Source organism: Pezoporus flaviventris, unplaced genomic scaffold, assembly GCF_033815535.1.
Source record: "Pezoporus flaviventris isolate CSIRO_AGI_PZ_B2104156 unplaced genomic scaffold, CSIRO_AGI_Pfla_v1 ptg000007l, whole genome shotgun sequence".
Lineage (NCBI taxonomy): Eukaryota > Metazoa > Chordata > Aves > Psittaciformes > Psittacidae > Pezoporus > Pezoporus flaviventris.
The window spans coordinates 93,265,284-93,277,385 of NW_026892555.1; the positions used below are offsets into that span (position 1 = coordinate 93,265,284).

The window sequence follows — 12,102 nt, forward strand, 5'->3', positions numbered from 1 at the left end:
AAAATATCTGGAAATCATTAATACCTTTCCTAAAAGGTCATGTTCTGAATTAATTCCAGGGGCTATCACCTCCAAAATAAAATAAAAAAAAATATTAAAAAAAAAATCCTATTTTTCAAACTTAGCAACCAAATCAAAACAAAAACTAACAGGAAAACAGCATGAGCAAGTGTCAATTGGTGAATAAAGACATGCATAATAAACAGTTAAAAAAGAAGACATACTTGGATTTTGTTATTAATTTGCACTGTACTATCTCTGAAGAAAAAAATATTTCATTTCCTTGCCTCATTACAGTCATGCTGCCTTCTTTATATATCCCCCACTAGTGTTCAATACTTCTATTTGCACACAGCACAGCAGAACTTTGGGTTGTAACACTGATATTTTCCAAAGATAACTGCCATATCAGAAGGACAAAAACCCACCCACATCTATTACTTAACCACAGCATTATATTTTCCTCCAGTATTCTTGCCATGCTATGAGTCAGCAATAGCAGAAACTTAACTTTATTTCCTTTACAAAAGACAGCAATCATTGGGCAACAGGAATAAGTCTCATATTTTTTTCCCTTTTAACAGCTTGGAAAAAAAAGAAAAGAATGCTTTTACATTTTAGAATTATTACAGTGATATTCCTACTATGAAGTGACAGGCAACTTATTGTCCAAGAAACAAAGTACAGCAACAAAATTCCATAAACTCCAAGTGAGCTCTTCTCAAAATACCCTACTAACTTGAACACAGCCAGGGAAAAGAAATTCAGCAATCCTTTAAGTTGCATAAATAATTATAACTTCCCTTTCAAACAAGCCCTTCACACCTAAAGCCTAAAAAAATCCCATGCTTTAAAAGAACTAGGACATTGCACGATCCACACAGCTGGCTTGCAAAATTTATTTCCATCTTCTATCTCAAGGTTTTATACCACTAACATCTGGCTATCTCAGAGGCACTTTGAGAAAGCATTTCAGGTTTGATTTTCAGCAAACTTAGGGTATCTCAAAACACACATAGATTTTTTTTCCCCACTTACTGTAGCACTAGGGTGCAGAGTGTGGTAGTATGTTAGCTTCGCTGATGCTGGAAGGTGCCTGAGCAATGATCAGCATGTACTTTACATGGGACTAGAGAAAGGAGACACAGAAGGGGGTGACCAGAAACATGGGTCTCCACTGGGTGCTCAAAGTCTCTCCAGTCACAACCCGGTACTCTTACCTGCCACCAAGTAAATGAGGCCACTGACACCTGCCATTTAGGGTCTTCTAAAGTGATCTGGTACATTGCCCTTGTTAGTGACTATGCTCAAAACCTGAAGTGTCAGAGAGAAAGGAAAAAGAAGAGGCAGATACAGAATCAGTTTTCTCCTAATAATCATTTAAACCCTAACAACTCTATCAAAAAAAAAACAAAAACAAAAACAAACCCAACAAAACAAAAAACAAAAAACAAAACAAAACAAACACACACACAAAAAAAAAAAATCCAGGAAGCCTGAAATAGTTAGGCAAATGAGGTAATGGCACACAAAATGTGTGACTGATTATTGTTAGATAAGAGAGTACTCTCAGAACCCAAAGGATGCTGGCAGACTACACCTCCTGGTGTAGTCTCTTCAAAGAGAACATGCAGATCACAATACCTCCAAATACAGGTTTAAGGATATGCAGCATGAACTGAAGAGAGAGGAAATGCTCACCCTATGCCCAAAAAAAAGGACCCCAAAAACCCAACAGTTAAAAATCAGGACAAGGAAGAAGATAACCAAGAAGGAAACACATTGCAGAGCATATAAGGGGTCAGTTGCTTTCTGTATAAGCTAATAGCAGGCCAGCTGTAGCTTGGGCACCTTGAAAGCGTGATGTTGGAGAAGTGACATCTCTTGGGCATTGGCTGATCTTTCCTACAGAGATCTGCTGCTTCCTGCTATAACACCATGTAAAAAATAACCTCAAGTAATAAATCCAGGGTTGAGTCAAGCCCTGGGAAGGGATGGCAATTAGCAGACCCACTCACCCATAATGGGAGCAGCAGCCTTGCTTGGGACTGCCAGCAGCAACACTAGTGGCAGAGCTGCCAGAAACCGATGCCTGCAGAAGGGACAGGCCTTCAAAAGAGCCAGCAAAAGAACACGTACTTCCAAAAGCTTTCCCTGTTAAGCTATTAAGTATCTTACTCTAGATATACATGCTCTTTCATATAAACATCCAAGTCCATGCTGGCTCTGGCGAAGTTCTTGGCCTTAGCAGCATCCTGTTGAAATGGTTTTTACAGTCCAGTTCTGGGCTGCATGAAAAAGACCTTAATTTTAATCACCACTGAATCTGCAGCCTTTCAATGTTATCACAGTTTTCTCTTCACATGGAGAAATACTGGGATGCAAAAGGAAGGAAATCCTAGATCTATTAGATCCATCTTATTTATGCCGCTCATGTATGCTTTCACTATGATGCCTCTTAACAGACACACTTCTAAAACATACAACCCAGTTCTTAAACATGCAAAAGAGAAATGAAGGAAGTCTACCCTGGACTTTCTTTTCTTGTACATTGTTCACATTTTCATTCCGGTTTCATGGCAAAGAACAGCTACAGTCATCTTTTGATTGACAAGAGCAACTACAACAGGACAGAAACATAATTATATCACCCATTTCCCTCTGCCTTGTACCATTCCTTGTTCTAATCCTCACTTTAGTTACCAGTTAGCATCAGCAGAACAACTCTAAACCTTCGTTTTTCCAAACTGCTGAGCCCATTTTCCTCCCTGCCATGTTACATTTGCAACTGGGAACGGAAGCCCTAGCAGATAAGTAGCCATAAAGGTAACAAAGTTACATTCTCTAAATAAAAAAATCCAAACAAATGTTTTCTCTCTCAAGAGGCTATCCTGTTTCACAATGTACCACAGCAATATGCCTACACTTTCAACATACTTGTATGAAGTAGGAAAAACCCACCCATACACTGAGTGCAGTGTTTTTGTTGCTGTAGCAACTACAGACCACAGTTTTTTGCCTCAAGAGAATTAGCATGAACACAAACATACATACAAAAGCATAAACAGCTGTGGGTGCTAACGGTGCCTACAACTCACTGTGGATGTGTAATGCTGCCATCAAAAACTGGATTTAATTCAAAACGTAAGTCTTTTGGCTTCCCATTTGCTGTCTACAATTTGTCTCTATTTGTCTACACTTGCTCTTCACCTTCAGCACAGCATAGCTGGCAAAACACCCTGAGAAACCCTGCCACATAAGAAGTTTAAACGTAAAACAGCTTAAACTCTGCTTGTGAATGAACAAAGTCGTTCTAAAACTCTCTCTCAAACAGATAAATGACTGATCTAGCAGCTGGAATTTGCTGGTAAAAATGCTTACAGCAAAACGTAGGAGTCAGTGATTTGAACTTGCCCTCTGTGTGTGTGCACATGAGATAAATAAAGTCAATACTGCACTACTCCCCTACTTTAACACTCCCTTGCGCTGGTAACAGGAGAAAACCTACTTTCAGTAGTTTATAAGGTCATTTAAGCTGCGTGGAAGAGTTAATAATTAAATCTTTTTTACTCAGCAGTCCTTAAAACAAGAAAGTTTAAAATAAAACTGATAATGGAGCATGAAAACAAGCATGGAAGCTATCCAAGAAATGTCAGGAGCCAGGGAATTCTCAAATGTCTCATTTTTTGCCTTGTCATTTTGCCTTTCCCATTCCTGCCCTATCTGCATACCAGTTACCAGTGCCAAAGAGGACTTCAGCAAGAAACCACAAATGAAGAAATTGCTCACGTCCAATTAGAGCTTTATCACAAGACCAGGACCCATAGAAGCAGCAAATGCTCACCCTGTGCATGACAGTGAGCAGCTGAAGCTTATTTCTTGGCCTGTTTTTTAGTTTTTTAGTATTCTGCATGCAATCCAAAAGACTGATCTAAAGGAGTGTTTTGTCACCTCTTCCCCCCCCCAGCATCCCCACCTGATGCACTCACTGAACTTGGAGACTGTGGAACATAGTCTCACACTGATCAATAATTTTTAAAGCTGCTGTTCCATAGGACTGACAGATTTTTATCTGGGATTTGCCAGGCAGATAGACACACTCAGGTCTATCTGCCCTTTGCATAAATCATCTAGGACTGTAACTCACATGCTTTCAGGCAACATCCGACTCTCTATGCTGTAGTGTCACCTGAGGATACAGGCAAAATTCCCATTATCCAGGCACCTAATCACCTGGGAACACCAGGTAAATGTTCAGAGTCCTCAAATCCCCTGTGGAGAAAGCATCCAGATAGAGGAAATCCAAGAATGAAGTATTGTTCTAATATTTAGTATTTGTTTTGTCTAAGACCAGGTAGCATGTCAGCAGTCATGCTATAGGCTGATTGACTAACTTTCTTACTTTCTTAATAGTCTTCCTAGTAATATAATGACTACACCCCTCCAGAAGGAAAACCAACAAAAAAAAAAAAACAACAAAAAAAACCCAAAACAAAACAAAACAAAAACAAGATGCTAAAGCTGTCTAGTTAATATTCTGAATTTTGGTTTAAAAATATTTTTATTCAGGTACTTTACTAAAACTTACAGGAATGCCTGAGAACAAACTTTTTGGGAATTTGTAAATGTGTCAATTTATTTGAGTCAAAAATGTGTTTACTGGGCTTTTTTTTTTTTTCCCCTTTCACGTTATTGAGCTTGCTTTATTTTTAAGCCTGAATTTTTCTTATCCTGAGGGAAGCCCTAAACACGGTAGAAAAAGTATTTCCCACCCAAAATCCAGTTAAGGATGCAGCATACTCTAAGTAGCCCCCAAACAAAGTTCTAAGAAAACATTTATGTCAGAAACTATTGCTTATGTTTTTGGTTTTGCTTTTGTGTTCACCTACAATTTTGCAAAAGCTGTTTAAAATGCCTTAAGCCAGGGAAAAAAAGGACTGGTGAAAAAAAACCAAAACAGTTCCAATCAAGACTGGAAGATGGGAGAATGATCAAATCCCACCTCACCCTGGGGAAGGACCACCCGAAGAGCCTCTCCTGGGCTGTTTTTCTCCACATACCGTTCTCCCCATTGGCAGAAGCAGGACAGGCTGACCCAGCTGGGCCCCGTATAAAACAGGCTGGATTCCACATTGTCAGAAGTGACCAAACAAGCCTAACCAGTGCCATGCTCTGAAGAAATCGCCAGATGGAGGTCAGAGATTTTCCCCTATGCTTGTCTTCGCAAACCCTGTGGTACTGCAGAAGTGGGTCTGAAGAGCAAAGCAGCTGAGGATGAGGACTCCTTTTTCCTATGACTTGCTGTCTGGAGGGTCTCACTTCAGAGAAGGTGAGCTGTGGTGCTGCCGGCTGTTCAGCAGCAGAAGTACTGCAGACTCTTGGGGGACATCCTTCAGCTTCACATTCTCAGAGAACAGCACTGTGTAGATGCTCTGAGGCCACTTCACATACAAAGCATGCAAAGTCAAGTTTAATTCTCAAAGAGCACTCCTGATCCAAACTTGTTAACATAAACACACCCACTATTAGTAAAGGACAGTAGGAATCTAAGTTTGGGCTATGTTTTCATGAGCAAGCCTGAATTTCCAGAAGCTCTCCATAAGTACCCTCACTAGACTCCCCGAGCATCCAAGAGCTGAGGATTGGTACCCGCAAGGTGACCTGTAATTACTAGATTACCTACAGAGGGTTGGTTTTTTTTCCAATCCAAAGAGAAACACACCCCATTGACATCTCATTTTTTATTTGGTTTTGGACAAGTGCAAAAGCCTGGATTCACCTCCGCACTGATGACAAGCCAACACTGCAGCCTCCCCTGCCCGGCAATTACCAGCACCACTTGCAGTCTGGCAAGTCTTCCTCAGGAGCTGCCCATTCTCATGAACAGTAACAGGAGCCAAGGAGCAGCCAGGGCATTAAATACTGTGCCAAGCTGGCCAATGCATAGTAAATCCTAAGCATCAGGGGCTCCCCTGAAAGCACAGAGCCAGCTCTGTGCTCAGTGCCTAGACCCCTAGGCTGGAGCTCAAGAACCTTTGTCACTACTTCATATTGTCTCAAAATGGTTGCAGAGCACCATAAATCAGTGCTGGTGAGATTAATGTGCAGAAAAGGTTTTGGAAAACTTTATGCAGCACTTCAATGTTTATTTTTCCAGATCTCATTTAACACAAATGAGAAGGAAAGTGCTTAAAAGGGGGAAAATTGCAAGTGGCCAATTCCAGTTGCACTTTTGTCCCTTGCCAAATAAAAAAACTTAATAGAACAGACTTTGTTTTCAAGGCATGAAGGATGTGGAAATATTTACACCCATAATATCAACATATCAGCCATAAGGTTCAAGACTGCAGTGCCGAACTGAGTAAGAACACATTGAAGAAGGCAGCATGTGTTCCCACGTCAGAGGAAAATTTGTATTATTGCAATTGTCAGTAATAGCTGACCTGAACAGAAGCAAATATTTTAGATACAGCCTTACTCCTTAGGAAGCACTATACATCTGTCTCAGGGCTCTCTCAGGAACATACAGAATTTGGGCCCTACACAAGCACGTACACCAGGTTAGAGTGGATTTGCTCTAAATACACAGAAAAGCCACGCAGCCCACCAGCGCTGTGAACAGCCCTGCTTGCAGGCACCTCTTTAACTAGAGACCCAGTTAAACAAGGTCAGCAAGACTATGCCTCTGTTCTTTAAATCCAATGCCATGTCCTTCATGGCATTACAACAAAAAGATCTCTTTTAAGGAAAAAAAAAAAATCTGAGTACTCAAAAATCAGAAAATATCAAAATTAAAGTTGGTTTTGGCAACCTAAGTAATAGCTTTCTATAAATGCATTTTGAGATGTTGATTTCAAATTTCATTTTTCTTACTGTTTCTCAAATAACTAAAAGTCACACAGCTTTACTTTTTTGCAGTTGAGGTTGTCAGGCAGGTAAGCTCTAAATCTGCTGCAACTCAAAATGAAAACATTGAATTTCCAATTGCAAAATGGCTGGCATTAGGAAATTAAACCATAGAATAGTTCATACCAAACATGGACAGTTGTTGCTGTTGCCTTAGAGTAGCTTTTTTCAAGTAAAAATCAGATACTAGCCCCACTTATGTCTTGAATGAACTTCTATCTTTGGTTATCTTGCTCCAATCTACAACAGATTACCTGTTTTCCTCAGCATTACATTTTCTAATGCTTCTATTGACAGCCATTAGAGGAACCTCAAAATCCCCAGCTTAGTGGAGTCCCTAGAAAGGTAATTTTTTTATTTGGCTTTTCACTGCCCCCCCCCAAATTATTAGTAAAGTCATGTAAACAGGTTTGGAACTAACACATCTGCTGACTAACTAAACCAGAAAGCATAGAAGTAAAACTGAAGTCGGACAACAAGAGAGCTGGAAAATGTGAAATTTAAGAACACAAGCCCTGATTTGGGGAACAGAAGTCATGGTGATTTTTGTAAAATGAGATTTAAACTAATTCAACAGCATGTTTTTGGCAGAGAGCTATTCAAACTCAGGGAACAGTGGGAAGACATCACTCATACTTCAACTATCTCAAGACTCGAAGGCATGTCGCACAGTCCCTCCCCAGAGTTAGTGCTTTATTTAAACTGCTGCCAAAATATAAACATGCAGACCAGCTCCAATGAAAGAATTAAAATGCAAAATAAGACATACAACCAGAAGGAAAAGCAGCAAAAATAAGAGTTTAAATGGTTATTTTTTTTCCCTTGGAGGAACATGGTGGGCCTCATCAATGAAAATACTGAAGTTAAAAGCTCTCCAGTAGAAACATCAGAAGATGCCCACATATTTTTTTTTGAGAGAGTCTCCTTAAATACAGCACATATTTCCCTGAAAGTCGACAGAGTTGGTACTGTCTGGCACAGGTCAGGGTAATGCCTGTTAAAATGTAAGGTCTATTGTATGGTAGTTGACCGTCTACATTTGAGCTGCTACTTCTAAGCAATAGGTAACCTGGGTTATCAGGGGTACTGCAAAAGAACCTTGAGAAGTGAAACTTTTAAATAGTATGGCTTAACCCTTTGAATGTGAATTACTTCTAGAGATGCCTGGAGCTTAGGATGTCATGGTAAAACTCCACATAGATAAACAGTGCCATTAAACTTACTTTTAGTATACCTTTAAATAATAGCACATTTATTTCTTTGCTCTGTTTATGCACACATACTCTGTTTACAGGGAGTACACTATTGAAAGTTTAATGTTTAAATTCCCGTATCTCACTGATCTATGGTAGAGAATAATGTTCCAGAATTGGTGATTTAGGGCATGTGACAAAAGAAGTATACACACCTTGGAAAATATTATTGTATACTGGAGGGATGACATTCCAGAATCGGTGATTTAGAGTGTACATGATAAGGAGGTTAAAAAACACAACCAAAACTTTTTTCCCAATGCTGCCAGAGGTGTGTCATTGACCTAGCCAGATATTTTTAGAACACAATTCAGCTAAACTTCAAAGTCTGCTTTCCTGGGATATGAGGATGAATTGAACACAGAATCTTTTCATCCTTTTTCAAGCTCATTAATCTTGTTACTGAATATAGCGCTTCTCAAAAAAAAATAGTATTTCAATGCTAAATTCAAAGATAAATCATCCATTAAAGAGACATGCAAATATGCACTGGAATGACAGGATTATTTTAACACCTAAAGCAGAAAATATTGCTATGTTCTCATGCAGTACACCATTTACTAAATAAAACGTGAACAGTCTGCCAGGGACACAACACAGATAGGAACTGCACCCTCTTGTAATTCTGTGCTGGTTTTAAACCTAAATTGTAAATTTTTAAAATAACAAAAGCCACCAATGTGAAAGATGACATTTTCATATTCATCCACGCTTCACATAAAGAGTGAGACAATAGCTGGTTATTTGATGGCAAAACATCTTCCATGACCATCACTATAGCTTTTCTGCCCCTGCTATGAAAGGGTAATGATTATGACTTTAGTTTTTCAGACATTCAGCACAACTTTTTTTCTCATCCTTCTCATAGACTGAAATCCCTCTCATGGCTCAGACCTCACGGGAAATTATCTCTAGAAAGAAGAGACAAGTCCTCTCTGTGCTTACCATAGAAGGCAGACACACACAGCTTTCACATACCACAGTGATCCGGAGGGTCTAAGCTCCACCTGTGCGCCTTTGCCTCTTGCTCTCTGGGCACTTCTCTGCATTTCTGGAGGCTCAGGGCCAGCCGCAGGGAACTGCCAGCCCCATGGACCAGAGGGCTGCTACCATTCAACAGGCCAAGCACGAGGACACTGATGTACAGTGACAAACCAGAGATTACCTCCCCCGCCACAGCCTAGCCACTGAGTGGAAGGCACAGAGAACCTGCTGGCACTGAAATAAGGAACTCATTTAAAAACCATGTGGGATTCATATCCAGCAAATTAGTCTTTCGTATGCAGAGCTCCGAGTGAGTGAACTTTTGCCCCTCAGCAAAAGACCTGTCTCATTCAAATGAGCAAAGTAACCACCCACCTGGCAGAAGAGCCCTGTGAAAGTCTTTTTATTTTGTTTCCAAGGGCATTAGCACTGCAGGTCAGGGTTGAAACTCCTGTCACTTGAGGAGACAGCAGTGACACAACACTTGCAAGCAGCAATATGGGTATTTCCCACTTCAGGGCAGCAGGAATCCCTGATGCTCGGTATGGTCCAGCACATTGCAGTGGGGCAAGAGGAGTGGGGAAGACTTTTTTAAATTATTGATAACATCCTCTCATAGGGATAATTAAGTAGGGGTGGGTGGGGAAAGGGATTTCCATGTGAGGAAAGCTGCATTTCAGCACAGTTGTGCTGCAGTTCTGCAACAAACCCTAGCAAGGGGGTCAAGTCCATCAAATCTTCATAGTTTGGTGACCCAGGCAGCCTAACACTGTACGTACACCATGGCATCACAAATAAGCTGGAACAGAAAACGTTTGCTATTCCTGGTTTGTTTAGTGTTCCTGTATTTATCAATCATGGCACGGAATACCTCAAAAAAGAAGCTATTGCTAATCACATACCTTCTAAATTAATAGCTTATAAATAATTATAGGCCTTTACTATTTGACTGGTTTAACATGGAGCAATAGACCTCTTTTTAGCATCAAAACCTGTTTTCTGTTTTAAAAGAAGCAACTGGCACAGTTAGATGTAGGGTTTAATCTAGGAAATGATATATTTCTTACTCAACTTCAAAACCAAACAGTAGTAAAAACTGACACACAGCACCAGCCACTCTGCAAACAGAGGAAGGCAGTTAAATCTCAACCTTCTGTTGGCTTTTACCAGCACGTCTCAGTTGCCCTGGTTTACTTATAGCACAGCTCAACCTCCCAGTAGTTTGTTGGAGACAACTTCTGGTCAGCATGAACTTCCAGACCCGACTTCCTCGTTGTTGAAAGAATGCAGGAGGGCAGCAGGCTCATGCCAGCTAGAGAGACAATGAAGGGGGGGAGCAACGTTTTCTGCCTGTGTGAGATCAGCTTAACAAGACTACGAACAACCTGACAACACCACAGCCAAAAATATGTTGTCCTGTTAAGCACTTCATGCAAACTTGCTTGCCCACCCGCTCGTGTGTTTTGCGTACCTCCATGCAGGCACTTTGCAATTTCACCGGGCACCTGCACTAGGTTGAGACTTCTGTGCCTCCTTCACAAATCTGCAGCCTGAAACTGACGATGTCCTACCAGACCCCATACACCCACCGCGGTACCCCAGAGGCGGACGAGCATCGCGACTATTTAAACTCTTCAAACTTAGCCACAACTCGCTCAACGCCGTCCCTTAACAGCATCCAGCAGCAGCGACTTCTTGTAAGAGCACAGAAAGAGGAAAGCATTGCCGGGGAAAATAAAGAGCTCTCAGTGCAGCAACGAGCAGCCCGCCCGGCTCAGCTGCACTGCTCACCCCAGCCCGGCCCCCACCTTGCCCCGCTCTGCGCCGCTCGCCTCCGGAACGCGGTCCTACCCCGGGGTCTTCCGCGGTGGACGGCGCCTCCGCGCTGCCCCAGAGCTCCTTTGCAGATGCGAGGAGTGACAGCCGCGCCGCGCCTGGAGACCCCCGCCGCTCCCGGCACCGCACGGCACGGCAAACAGCCTCACCTGGTCCAGCGGGATGCCCAGCAGCCCGCTCAGCGGGTGCAGCAAGGTGGAGCCGGTGGTACGGTGCGGCGCGCCGAGCAGCTCGGCCATGCTGCATAGCCCCGCACCCGAACCGAACAGGCTCACCGCCTCCGCGCACACCTGCGCGCCCCTCCGCGCCCAGCTCCGCACCGCTCCGCCACCGCCGGCCGCCGCCCCGCCGCGCCACCCGCCGGGCAGCAGGGGGCGCTCGCCGAGGCGGGGCCGCCGGTAACTGGCGGGGCGGGGCTGGCGCTGTAGGGCCCCGTCGGGCTGGGATGGGGGATCCCCCGGTATCCCCGGGGCGTTTACTGTCTTCTTCCATCACCCCCGTGGGAAGGGGGGATCTAGGATTAGGCTGCCGAGCCCGCTCCTAGGGGGGTCCGTTATAAGGGCGGTTTGCCCCCGCCGGATTCGAAGTTGAAAGGCAACGGCTCTGCCCTGAGGGAGCCCGCATCCCCTCACTGCGGCGTCGCGGTGCTTACGGGAAGTCAAAAACATCCCGAGCATGGGGAGGAGAGAGGGGAGCGCGCCCGGGGCGACGGGACGTGCAGTGACAGCGGCGGGCCTGGTTCGGGTGCGCGCACCCGCTCTCTGCGGTAGCGGCAGTACCGCGGGGGTTCGGTTCCCCCCGGTACGCGCCAGCAGCCACAACTAGAAGTGGTTTCCCTGAGCCGTCTCCGCCAGAAGCATTTAACTTCCCTGGCACCTGCGCGGCCAAAGTGCCAGCTCGCAACTGTCCCGAGCAGAGGCGAGCTGGAGTTTCACAACCAAAGCAGCTGTAAAATGGGTTTAGTATGTATGTTTTAACACAGAGGTGGGTTTTTTCAGCCATTGCTTTCAGAAGTAGTGATGCTTTTAATGGAGAATCACCAAGCATTCAGCCTACAGTTCACGTTGCTGGAAACTCAGATGCATGTGATCTGGGGAAACAGTGACTTTTCTTTGATAGGGGA

General features: G+C 43.3%; 1 protein-coding gene across 5 annotated transcripts in view; it reads right to left on the reverse strand.

The window, feature by feature from the left end:
• MBOAT1 (membrane bound O-acyltransferase domain containing 1) overlaps nt 1-11,648 on the reverse strand; it is a 53,656-nt gene extending 42,008 nt beyond the window's left edge. For 2 of the 5 annotated variants that reach the window (XM_061449575.1, XM_061449572.1), the window contains exon 1: nt 11,129-11,328. In XM_061449575.1, the coding sequence (XP_061305559.1) occupies nt 11,129-11,218 (90 nt within the window). In that variant the 5' untranslated portion in view covers nt 11,219-11,328. Of the gene's footprint in view, nt 1-10,732; nt 10,922-11,128 lie in introns of those variants that run through there. The other 3 variants (XM_061449573.1, XM_061449574.1, XM_061449576.1) reach the window with 3 other exon arrangements.
• Between the last annotated feature and the right edge of the window lie 454 nt (nt 11,649-12,102).